Here is a 12,500-nt window from a genome sequence, read left to right as displayed (position 1 = left end):
TGGGGGCCTGGCAGGGCAGACGCAGCTCTTAGAAAGAACACGGCTTTGGGGTGAGAAAGATCTGAGCTCTAAATCCGCTCCCAACTAGGAGGGAGTACAGGGAAATGGGTTTTCCAGAACACTGGAAAGCTAGCAGTAGAGTCACTGTTCAGGGACACTTGGGCACCGACCCCAATCTCCTGCTGTAATCAATCAGCAAGTAGGCCCTAATGGGGAAGAGGAGAGCCCCCTACTGAGGGAAGCACAAACATTCCCTTTCATGAAGCCCAGAAACAGTTAAGTTCTTCCTGAATGGTGACTTGTGAACTGTGTATAAAATGATGGGGGCACATCAAGAACTAAGTGCTCAGATCTGGAAGAACCTTTCTTGCCTGGGCGGTGTCACTCTGAGAGCCAAGGGAGGCTACATGGACACCCATTGCTGTGCTTCTTGTCTACAAGATCACTTTGCTACCAGTAAGCTAATGACACAAGAAGTCGAATCTAACCCCATGTCGTGTGTGTGGTCTCCTCCCACAAATCGAGAGCCTAGCTGCAACCTTAAGTTGGGCAACCCTGGACAAACTACTTAGCCTTTTTTCTTACTAAAAACTGGGCCTTGCAGCAGCTCCTTTATGATCAGAAGATAACGTACATAAAATACAGTGATTTGAACAAAGTTCCCCTGTCTTGCTGGGGAAGAGGAGACAGTCCCTCTAAGCACTGCAGCAATGGGATGGAGAAGAGACGCAACCAGCAGGGACTACACTAGAGAACAGAGTTGGAGACTAACTGACTTGGGTTTGAGAACGACCTTTCCTGCTTCTTAGAGACTCACTTTCTTCTCTGGCCCTGAATTTCCTCTCCTGTAACCAAAGACACCACTAAAAATGGTTCTAAGAAGGATTGAAAGTGCCGAGTGCTGAACAGATAGCTCCTCCATCCACTCATGCAAGCATTTAACAAATATTTGTCAAGTGCTTCCTGTGTGCCAAAGGCAGTTTTAGATACTTGGGTAACAGACAAGAATTCCTATACTTGTGGGCTTTACATTCTATTGGAGGAAGGAATTCAGACAAAACCCAAAACGTATAAGTATATTGTCTGTTAGATGGCAGACAGTGCTATGGAGAAAAATAAAGCAGGAAAGAGGAAGGATGATAGGGTGTGCCAGTGGTCAGGGAAGCCCACACTAAGAAGGATATACTTGAGCAAAGGCCTGAAGGAGATGAGGGAGCAAGCCATGCAGTCACCTGGGAAGAGGGCTGTACAGGAGGAAGAAGGAGGGAGTGCAAAGGTCCTGAGGTGGATTGTACCTATGGTGCTCTGGGAACAGCAAGGAGGCCAGAGTGGCAGGAATAGAGGTGAGTTCAGAGAAGTAGCAGGGGCCAGAATAGCCCTTCCAGGCCATTTCAAGGACCTGGCTTTTACTCCGAGTGAGATGGAAAGCTATGAGATCCCAGCACAATAAAAGGTAGCATAATCACTATAATTCCTCAACCCTGGACCCAAATATGTCTACAGTGTTACTCATGGGTATAAATTTGCTCATCTAGTTCACTGTCTGAAAACTCCACAATTATCCTCTAAAAAACTCAAGTAACCTAAAACACTTTTGCTTTTGGATGAAATTGTATCTATTTATGGATGGTGATAATATAACTGGAATTTCTGGGCTAGCACACTGTTCCCAATGTCACCAGAGCTGCAACTCAAGAGTTTACTCATCCATTCATTCAACCAGAGTCAACATAAGAGAAAGGAATGAGACATACAGGAAGCTCAAGGATAGCAGAGGAAAACACAAATATAAACAAGCACAAAAAGTGACTGAGGTATCATGACAGGTGACTGTACTAGGTGTCGACAGACCTCAGAAAATAAGAAAGGTTGGGCTGAGCCTTAGGAGTGGAAGAGATGCGTTCCAGATGTCTGCTGAAGGTGGGGAGAGAGACAAGTAAGCACGTCCCTCTGGCAGAGAGGACACTGCATGCAGAGGAAACAGACTGAACACAGGCTCAGATGTTGAAACCTGATGGCGGTTTCTGGAAAGTGCAAGTGGTTTAGTAGGGTTAAGAAAGGGATGATTGTTAAAGCTAAAATCAGCAATGACCTGATCATGGGAGAACTTGTAGGCTAAGCTAAGAAAGTATCCTTTACCTCAGGGAAATGAAGAGCCTCTAGACGGTTTTAAGGGTGACAGCAGCATAATAAAATTTGCACTTTGGAAGAATAATTTTGACAGCAATGTGCAAGATGGACTGAACAGGTGTAAGGGGGGGATGTGGAAGGAAAAGACAATTCAAACAAGAGATAAGGGCCTGGTCTAAAGCAGCAGCAGTAGCAATAAAAGGAGAGTATAGAACAAATAGGTATGTAGGTGACACACAGTGAGAACCCAATAAGTAAATCAGGCGTCAGGAGACACAGGTCTAAAATTATTTCCCAGTCACAAAATAGTGACCATTTTGCCCTAGACTAGGTACATCATTTTGGAAGGGCAAGTTCCCCTTCCCTTTGCAGGGAGAGGGTGGGGAGGGGAGGTGCATGCTGAGTTTTTGGTATATGAGTTTAAGGTCTCTGTGTCAAATTCAAGTAGAGATGTCTAGAAAACAGCTGAACAAATCAGTCTGAAAACCAGGAAAAGAAATCTGGCTGAAGATTTAAATTTCAGAGTTTATCAATCATGAAAGTGGTGAAATTGTCTAGGGACAACATTTAGGACAAGAAAAGCAATATGACCAGAACAGAACCTCAAGGAACACCAAGATTTAAGCAGAAAAGGAATCAGATTAAGGAGCCTAAGACGAATTCGAATATAAGCCATGAATGGAAGGACCTTTCCCACCAATGTGTCACTAACGCCTAGCTTAGTGCCTGACAAAAACTAGATGATCAATAAATATTTGTGAGTTGACAAACTGATCGAGTAAGGCGGAAGGAAGAAGTACTTGTCACAGAAATAGAAGAGCCCTCTTGATTTAGTAACTAGGCAGGGAATACAGAGGAGTCCTAGCATAGAGTTGTCCCCTGAACTGAGTCTTAAAGGATGGTCACTTTACAGAGAAGAGGAGACTAATTACGTGCTTAATTGACCGCGTCAGAGACATTACAGTAACTCCACAAACGCTGGTTAATTAACGAGGCGACTGGAGGACGATAACGCGGCAATACGGGAACCCCCGCCTCCCCAGCGCAAACGCTTTCGCAGCCCCTTCGGGTTCTAGGCAATGCACGCGAACGCAAGACGTTCCTCCCGGAACTACGGGTCCCAGCAGGCCGCGCGCCGCACAACCAGAGACTCAGAGGATAAACCGGGCCCAAGACCTTTCGGGAACAGTAGTTTATGGCGCAGACCTCAGGAGACAAACTGCACGCTCCCCACCAACTCCTTACTTGAGCTCTTCAGCCGAATACATCCCAAATGAAATGCCCTGCAGCCGCCGCCAGGGCATGTTCTTTGAGCCCAACATCCTCCGTTAGTCTTGAGTTCAGAGACCCAAAGAGAAGCGCCAGTCAGCACTAGTAAAGCCTTAACACAACCTCATCCTCGCAACCACCATGTGATTTTAAATTGCGCTTGCGCGCGAGAAATGCTCGCGGGAATGAGATTTACGTGGATGAGATCACCTCTCCTCTGGGGGGGGAGGAAAATAATTTCACGACTCTCACTCGCCCTTTTATTTTGAAAACAACCGAAGATATATAATACATTATACTAATCGTTTTACAAAATTTATTCGAGGCAAATGAGGTGTATGGAGCCTTTAACTTCCGTAACAAAGTCTTTCAAACCATGAGCTTCTTACCTCCTACTTTATTGCTTTTATCATGTTCCGTCTCAGCCAATAGCCGAGCTATTCCCCGCCCACCTCCCCCCCCTTCCCTTGGCGACCCGGAAGGTCGAGGTCGTGCTTTCCCAACGTGCTGTGCGAAGAGAGCAAAGATGGCAGCGGCAGCGTCGGCTCGTTGGCTGAGGATCCGCTGCAGGCTTTGCTTGCCGCTGAAGAGTCGGAGGGCAGATCCATGTGAACAGGCCCCCAGTTGCAGGTAATAGAAGCTTGGGGAATCGACGCTTGGGAAAGAAGACCCAGGGTCAACTTAGTTCTATGTATCCCTTTTTCTCGAGAGCTGTGCAGCTAGGTACGGACGGAGTGGAATGCGCATGTGCGCTCTCGCGGCCCTCGTGTTCAGAAAACCGGGCGCGCGAAACCCGCGTCCTTGAAAAAGGGACCCAAAGGCGTTTATTGGGAAGATATTTATTGGTTGGCTCGCGTATCCAGGAGTTAGAACTGGTGGCAAGACTAGAATCCTGCTCTCGTGGAGCCAGCATTCTAGTTAGTGTGACTATTAGCAATTTCATCCCAGATTTTTAAAGAAGAAAATTATTTGCCCTCGCTTGTTTTCACTCAGCCGGGAGGAGCGTAGAGAACTCAGAACATTTTCCCAAACTAAAGGCAGTTTATGAGCGCCACTGTGTGCTGGATATTGTGGGGATGTTTGGCCTGAGATATTATCCAGGTGTTCATAAAACCGGCAAGTTTAAAAGATCTGAACACGCCTTATGGATTGCTGTGATTGTTACAGCTTGGAAACGTATCATTTGTGTAGTTACTTTCACTCTGTGCGAACACTGGTGTTGTGGGAACATGAGAGGCAGTGATTTGTAGTTAAAAGTTGAGAAAAACCTAATTTTAGATTCGATGTTTGCCATTTCCTTAGTCGGATGATAGCAAACAAAATTTCCTCATTTGTAGACTGGAGTTAGTAATAACCGTCTGAAAAACTGAGGAATAAGTGAGATGCTTAACTTACAGTATACATTTTGTATGTAATACTCTCAGGTCTCCTCAAAAAAGAAAAACGCTCCACCTGGTACTGCAGAAGCCTCAATGCTGCTGTTCAATCCCGTCCTTTTCCCAGTAGTGCCCAGTGTTGACATTTTTCTGCCCATTTCTTTTGCCTGTCAGCAGCACCTCCCTCACCATTCACCCACAAGACGAAAGTGGTCTGTCCCCCCTAACGTCGTGAGAAGGAAATAGCGTGATTTGAAAGAATTGATCCCTTCCTGAAGTTGATCCCTAGCAGAGAAATAGTATTTTGAAATGGTGCCTGAGACCAGATACCAGTAGAGGAAGTAATTTTCTCCCTAATCATATCCTGACAATTTTGTGAATGGTACCAATGCCGCTTAGGAAAGAAATACACAACCTAATGATACATATTATCTGTATGGTATGTGGACTGTGTTTTTAGTATGATCAGAACATTTTAAGACTCAGTCATGGATCAGTGATTTTATATTTTGGGAAAAAACAGTAGTAGTTCCAAGTTTAAATTAGGACGTATGTACCTGGCACATTCCTGATTGTTGATGGAAGTGTGATAAAAGCCCTTAGCTTCATAATTTGTCATAAATGGGTTAGTCTTTTATTGTCATTAGAGCATTTTCCACATGAAATCGAGAACTTGTTAAATTGTCCCTCTTAATCTCTATGTTTTAGGTTCCCAAAGTTGAAAGTCCCTTTTATTACAAATCAGCTGCTCAAATTGTTCAAGTGCTATTAAAATTTTCCTTTTTTTCCCTTAATTTTGTTTAGGAAGATTGCCTGATTTAAAAGTTTTTGACCATGTTGTGTCAGTATCATGTATCTATTTTATAATGGTTTTGAATTTGTTCTTGAGGCCATGAATTCTTAGTGTACATTGAGATGAATTGTCCAGTCAGTTCGGTCCTAGATAATTGGAAAATTTGGGCTCAGGATGCACATAGGTGGAGGTGAGGTGGGAGCTTCACTAAGAATATTAGCTTTAGGGCTTTTATTTTTTGCAGATTTTATTCTGAAAGTGCAGCCCTCCCAAACGTTGAAGGAGCTGATGTAACAGGTATGTAAAAATACGTTGAATATAATTCCATTTTTGTATTAACACATTGTGCTTTTTTGTAGTAGTAGTATTGGGAAACTGATTCACTTTGTTTTATTTTTCACATTAAGGGATTGAAGAAGTGATCATTCCAAAAAGGAAAACTTGGTGAGTAATCAATCAGTGTTCAATCAGTAAGTGGTTGAGCACTTATTATGAGTGAAACATTGCTAGGTAAGGAGCCAGTGCTAGATAGAGCAATGGGAGAGCCTTCTTGGGGAGGGAACAGCTGAGGGGAGAAAAGCTTGGGAGTTTAAAAGAACATAAAAGAGGAAGGTAGAGAGTAATGAGTGAACAGGGCCATGAGATTTACTGACGAGTTGAAAGATCTGCACTAAGTTTTAGTTGATAGTTAGATAACAATGGTTAATCGTGAGCATCATAATTAGAATAATTTCTTTTTTTAAAAAGTTCTTACATGGTCGGGAGACTGATTATCTTTATGGTTTAATGAGGTAAAATAAAATAGTGTGGACTGCAAAATTTAGTTTGGTGTGTGGTTGTTTTTGGCTGAGGAAGATTAGCTCTGAGCTAACATCTGTGACAGTCTTCCTGCATTTTATATGTGGGTTACGGCCATAGCATGGCTGACGAGTGGTGTAGGTCTGGGCCTGGGATCCGAACATGCAAACCTAGGCTGCCGAAGCAGAGCATGCCAGACTTAACCGTCACACCATGGGGCTGGCCCCTGGAATTTCGTTTTTTAACTCACTGGATAGATCCTTGAACAAATTGCCTTATTTATTCAACATTTGTTGACTATATAAGAAGTAAAACTTCACAAAATTTGTTACAGTGCTATTATTGAATACATTTGAAGGCCCCTCAAACAGCCAAGTCTTTTCTAAGTATGCCCTGAAGGCTCAAGTTGATTTTTTTTTTAAAAAAACTTTCTTAAATTACAAAAGTAATTACTAGTTATTGCCAAAAGGAGGGTGAGCTAAATTGAACACGCAAAAAGGAAACAAATTATCAGCAATCACACTACTCAAGCAGGTTACTTACTTTGTCTGTGCCATAGTAAAATGTGGATAATGATAGTACCTACCTCAAAGGATTAAATGAACATTTGAACAGTGCCTACCACGCACTCAGATCTCAGTAGATGATAGTATCTTAAAGTTCTGGGGAATAATTTTTTGTACAAATTATACATTTGGTTTAATAGAATTGATTTGTCAGATGTATAGCTGTATGCTCTACTTTTAGTTTTTAGTGACTACGTAGTATTTTGTTATATATGGATATATTCAGGTTCATTTCTGTCTTCCCTGACCTAACAGAGAATCAGAACCAAGATAAGAGTAGGAATATGCATATCCATGAATGAGGCATTTTCCTGAATGGCATTCAAGTCCAGAGCACTTTACCAACCCATTGTGCCTCTATCCCTGAGGAAGGTGCTACAGGGAATACAAAAGAAGCAGCATTTGGAGGGTGTGCTTAGATGGCTTAAGATCTAGCTGAGTCGTCTGCTTGTTTTATACTTTGTATTTTATACTTTATACCTAATATTGCATATGCACCTAACCTTGTACAAATGACTGGAAGCAGCACAGGATGTGATGTAATCAAGAGCAGTTGTATTTCGCTGATCAAGTTGAGTTCTATGGAGAAGGTAGGAATTTACTGGTACCTTAATTGGGTAAGATGATTCTATTGGCATCAGAATCACCTGGGAATTTTGTTTAAACTGCGTATTCCTGCAGGTAATTCTTGTGAACCCTAAAGTGTGAGACCTAGAGATAAAGAGAACACTAAGGGAGAGTGGGACATGATCGTGATATATCTGGTGGTACGAGGAGGCCAAGCAGGCAGGCCTATGAAAAGTGCTCTGTGAGAACAGGAGAAATAAGGTAGTTGATAAAGAGCATTGGTCAGCAAACTGAGACCTATTTATTTATAGCCCATGAGCAAAGAATGGTTTTTAGATTTTTTATAGCTGAAAAAAGTCAAAAGATTTATTTTATGACACATGAAAATTATATGAATAATTCAGATTTCAGTGTCAGCCAAAATTTTATTGGAACACAGCCTCACACATTTGTTAACTATTGTCTGTGGCTACTTTTGTGCTACATTGGTAGAACTGAGTAGTTGCAACAGCATCCTATGGCGCATAAAGCCCAAAATATTTACTATCTGTTTCTTTACAGGAAAAGTGATGATTTCTAGCCTCAGGAATTTATGTTTTTAGACCAGGAAGAAGCCATAGGCAGAGCAGGGAGCCCAATTATAACCAATACATATATGGATAGATATATAATCAACACATAGATAACTGGGCTCATAAAATAAATGGATATTAAAACTTATCACATTGTCAGGGAGAGGATGTGGAGAAATGAGTGCCCAAATGCATTCATTGATAGGGCAGTCACTTGGAGCAACACTTTGCGTGGAGATTTGACAGAATCACTGTTTAAAATGTGCGTACCTTACTGGTTAGCCATTCTGGAGTAACATTTGCATATATACCCAAAGAGACATGGTTAAGAATGTTCTTTATAATTTGAGAATAACAAGTTTGAAACAGCCTAAATGCCCATAGATAAATTAGTGGATAGTAAGCAATGGTTATGATGCAGTACAACGTTTAAAGGAATTAATTAGGTGTGGATATAGTAACATGGATAATACCAACTTAGATGAGCACATATACAGAATGACAGTATATGTTTTTTATGGCCGGTACGTGTATGTGAAAGTACCTTAAAAAGTTGTGGATGGGGCCAGCCCCGTGGCCCAGTGGTTAAGTTCACACACTCCACTTTGACGGCCCAGGGTTTCACTGGTTCAAATCCTGGGTGTGGACATGACACCGCTTGTCAGGCCGTGCTGGGGCGGCATCCCACATGCCACAACTACAAGGACCCACAACTAAAAATATACAACTGTGTACCCAGGGAGCTTTGGGGAGAAAAAAGAAAAATAAAATCTTTAAAAAAAAAAAAAGTTGTGGCAGTATAAACAAACTCACAGTGGAGTAGGAGGGGGTCACAAGATGACACCAGACACTTTAGTATAACCTCTAGTATTCTAATTTATCCTTAAAAAAATAATGTATTCGTTGAAATTGGTTTTAAAAATAACCCTTAGAAAAAGAGAGCTGGTGAGTAATCTGTCATAGTTTCTTCACTGATGTTTGTTCAGTTTGTTATGAAGATGTGCTCACTTGATAAGACTTAAGTATGCTAACGTAAGGTGTAGTTAGGGAATGCTGAGATGAATTTCTTTGTTTCTCTTGCTGAAATTACATAAATGTGACTTTAAAAAATGATAGAAGGGGCCGGCCCTGTGGCCAGGTGGTTAAGTTCACACACTCCACTTTGGCAGCCCAGGGTTTCACCAGTTTGGATTCTGGGCACGGAGCTGGCACCGCTTGTCAAGCCATGTGGGGCCGCATCACACAAAACAGAGCCAGAAGGACCTACAACTAGAATATACAACTGTGTACTGGGGGCCTTTGGGGCGAAGAAGGAAAAAAAAGAAGATTGGCAACAGATGTTCAGTCAGGTGCCAATCTTTTAAAAAAATGATAGAAAGTCCAGGGGATATTATATATATCAGGGAGTTACTCAGTCTTGGTATAATACAAAATTTCCTGTATGTTCTTTTGTCTTTTTCAGATGGTGTGTATTCTTCTAGATGTTATGTTAAACTTTGTTTAGAAAAATACTTTGGGTTTATTAAATTTTCTCTTATTTCCCTTTTCACAATGAAACACCTAAAGTCTAACACAGGAATAAAAAATATATTTGAGACCAAATCATCCTGTTTGTCAATTATTCCAAAGAAACTCCCTTTTCCAGTAGTTCAGTAAAGGTCTCTACCCATAGGCACAGTGGACAGCTGGCCTGAAATTCTTAGAAAGGTTATAAGATTGAGAGGTTCTAAACCAGGAAGGTGTGTCAGAATCCTCTGGGAATTTAGTAAAATTGCATGTGACAGTTCTGCCTGGAACTCGGAGGTTCTGATTCAATAAGTTCAGAGTGCAGCTTGTCATTTATTCTCATATATAGCTGAATTAAGAGCCACTAATTTAGATAATAAAGGCAAGACTGGTCCAGAAACTGCAGTAAGAATGGGTAGGAAAATAGGAGGAGGTAAGATTCAGGACAGATAGAGTTTAAGAGATGAGCGTGGAAACTGCTAGCTCTGGGTGATGGTGTTAGGGACCAGGCCAGAGGAGGTAGGCAAAGCGTAGCAGGAACACGTGCTAACGACCTTTAGGCAAAAGAACTAGACGGTTTTCTCATTCTCTAACTTGTTATTCTGGTGATCTTGAGACATAAGAACTGGCTTTAGTTGAGACTTGGACTTTTTATCGGCCAGTCCATTCTGAGAGTAGAATCACGTGTTCACTTTTTGGGAATGAAAAGCCCTGATGAGGGTTAACTTGTGATTCTCCTTCTTAGGGATAAAGTGGCTGTTCTTCAGGCACTTGCATCCACAGTAAACAGGGTAAGTAGGAATTTTAGGCTTTTTAATCTAACTCAGCTAATAATACGTTTAATGTTCATAGCTCTTCATCATTCATAAGTTAACTGTTGTGGATCCAGAAACTTTCTTAGAAGTTATCTAATCCAGTCCCTTCTTGTGACAAATGAAGAAACTAAAGCTTTTAAAGTAACCAGTTTGGGGCTGGTTAAGATGTTAAAGCCTTAGTTGTCTTTTGTCTCCAAGTTCAGTGTTTTGAGACTGTATCAGTGATTTTTAAGCTTAGTCACCTGAAGAGCTTGTTGAAATGCATGTTCCTGGGGATGGTTTGGGTGTGATACTATAATGCAAATGATCCATAAACCAGTGTTGAAAAATAGTATACCTACCATGCTTTAAATAATGCAGTGGTTAAGAGTGTGGGTCCTGGAGCCAGAAGTTTTGTATCATAGTGAGCAACTAGCTTTGTGATCCTTATCACAAAGGTGCTTTATCTCCTGATGTTTGTGTTACCTTATATATAAAATGGGGATTAATTACAAAACCAAACCTCAAGATTTGATGAGAATTACATATTTAGTACGTGTGAAAGAATTTAGGACAGTGCCTAGCACAAAGGAAACGCTCAGTAAATGCTAGTAGCTATTTTACTGCTACAACTAGGTTAGTGATTTATTTGTCAATAATTTGTTCTGTTGGCAATTCAAGAATAGAGTTTGTAGCCTGATAGGTAAACTGAAACCTTGGTAAATGGTAAATCCCTCAGAAATGGAACTTTCTGGTTGATTGTATTTTTCATTAGCTGGAAACTATACTATACCTTTAATTTCAACTGTGGGGAAAATGTCTAAAAAAGTGCTTGCTTTTGCCACAACGTCTGTGTGGATCCTGATTCTCTTTAAGGCCATTATCACAGATTTCCAGAATTATTCTTCTGTTGTAAATGTTAAACTTGAGTCGTCTTGGGCCAAATATTAATATACCCTAGCAGTTTCTGAGGAAAGGTTTTAAAATACTGCATCTCCACACTACCAAGACATTGAGATTTTCAGCAGGTCAGTTATCCATAAATAGGCACCTGAAATGTAAACTAGAGAAATGGGCTTCTGAGATTGTTCTCAGTTTTTCAATGAGAATGGCCCAGGGTTCACCTTGTTGTAGAATTCTGTGTACAATTGTCTGACTTGTCTGGGTTTGGGCCCTTAAAATCCAAGGGATAGTCATTTATTCATTCAGTAACCACATATTCTACACTGAGGATGCGTACCAGGGACTGCGCTGCATGTAGAATAAAGACACAGTTGTTGCATAGTTCCTAGAGAGGGAGACTGAAGAAGCGCTGAGAAGAGGGTACATAACCTGGACTGAGAAAGGACTTCCAGAAGAGCTTGTAATTGGATTGATGCTTGTAAGGTGAGAAGCAAGGATACTATAGTGGAGAAGAACTTTCCTGGGAGAAGCACACAGGCACAGAATGAGTAGTTTGTTTGGTAGGAATCAAGGATTTGAGGGGTAGAGAAATGAAAGATGGGGCAATATCATAAATGCTATGCCAGGGACTTGCTTCTTGTCCAAGTTCCTTGAAGAATTCTAAGCAGTGGTGTGACCTAATCAGACAAGTTTTAGAAAAGACAGCAATATGGAAGTGGGAAACCTTTCTGCTTGGATGTATGATAAAGATCTTAAAATTAACATGTCCAAAAGCAAACCCCCTTCCCTCTAAACCTCCTCATGTATTTCTTTGCTATCCTTCTAGTTGCTCAGGCCAAAATCCTGGGAGTCATCTTTGACTCCTCTTTCTCTCATGCTGCACATTAATAAATTCTTTGTTTTCTTCCATCAAAATATATGTGCATGGAGTCTCCAGGACCACTCCCAGGTCCAGCGATTTGCTAGGACAACTCACAGGACTCAGCATATAGTCATACAGCTATGGTTTATTACAGAGAAAGGACACAAAACAAAGTCAGCAAAGGGAAAAGGCACATCGGGCAGAGTCTGGAGGAAACCAGGAAAAAGCTTCCAGCAGTCTTTTTCCCAGTCAGTCACACAGGACATGCTTAACTCCTCCAGCAGAGTTGTGACAACATGTCTGAAATGTCTGCAGAGAAAGCTCATTAGAGACTCAGTGCCCAGAGATATTTATTGGAGTCTGG

At 41.4% G+C, this 12,500-nt stretch overlaps 2 protein-coding genes across 8 annotated transcripts in view; one reads left to right on the top strand and one right to left on the bottom strand.

The window, feature by feature from the left end:
- Nucleotides 1–3,512, bottom strand: part of POLR1A (RNA polymerase I subunit A) — a 77,508-nt gene extending 73,996 nt beyond the window's left edge. For all 4 annotated transcript variants that reach the window (XR_011525917.1, XR_011525916.1, XM_070572167.1 and 1 more), the window contains exon 1: nucleotides 3,376–3,512. Coding sequence is in view for 2 of the 4 variants with exons in the window: in XM_070572167.1 (XP_070428268.1) it covers nucleotides 3,376–3,452 (77 nt within the window). In the remaining 2 variants the exon portion in view is untranslated. The remainder of the gene's footprint in view (nucleotides 1–3,375) is intronic.
- A 3-nt stretch (nucleotides 3,513–3,515) lies between these two features.
- Nucleotides 3,516–12,500, top strand: part of PTCD3 (pentatricopeptide repeat domain 3) — a 31,192-nt gene continuing 22,207 nt past the window's right edge. Inside the window, exons 1-4 of one of the 4 annotated variants that reach the window (XM_070572190.1) lie at nucleotides 3,516–4,029; nucleotides 5,813–5,865; nucleotides 5,976–6,012; nucleotides 10,323–10,368. In XM_070572190.1, the coding sequence (XP_070428291.1) occupies nucleotides 3,776–4,029; nucleotides 5,813–5,865; nucleotides 5,976–6,012; nucleotides 10,323–10,368 (390 nt within the window). In that variant the 5' untranslated portion in view covers nucleotides 3,516–3,775. Of the gene's footprint in view, nucleotides 4,030–5,794; nucleotides 5,866–5,975; nucleotides 6,013–10,322; nucleotides 10,369–12,500 lie in introns of all 4 variants that reach the window. The other 3 variants (XM_070572189.1, XR_011525923.1, XR_011525922.1) reach the window with 3 other exon arrangements.

The sequence above is a fragment of the Equus przewalskii genome, chromosome 14 (genome assembly GCF_037783145.1).
Source record: "Equus przewalskii isolate Varuska chromosome 14, EquPr2, whole genome shotgun sequence".
NCBI lineage: Eukaryota > Metazoa > Chordata > Mammalia > Perissodactyla > Equidae > Equus > Equus przewalskii.
Note: the sequence above shows the minus strand (reverse complement) of the source record. Positions and strands in the feature narration are given on the sequence as shown.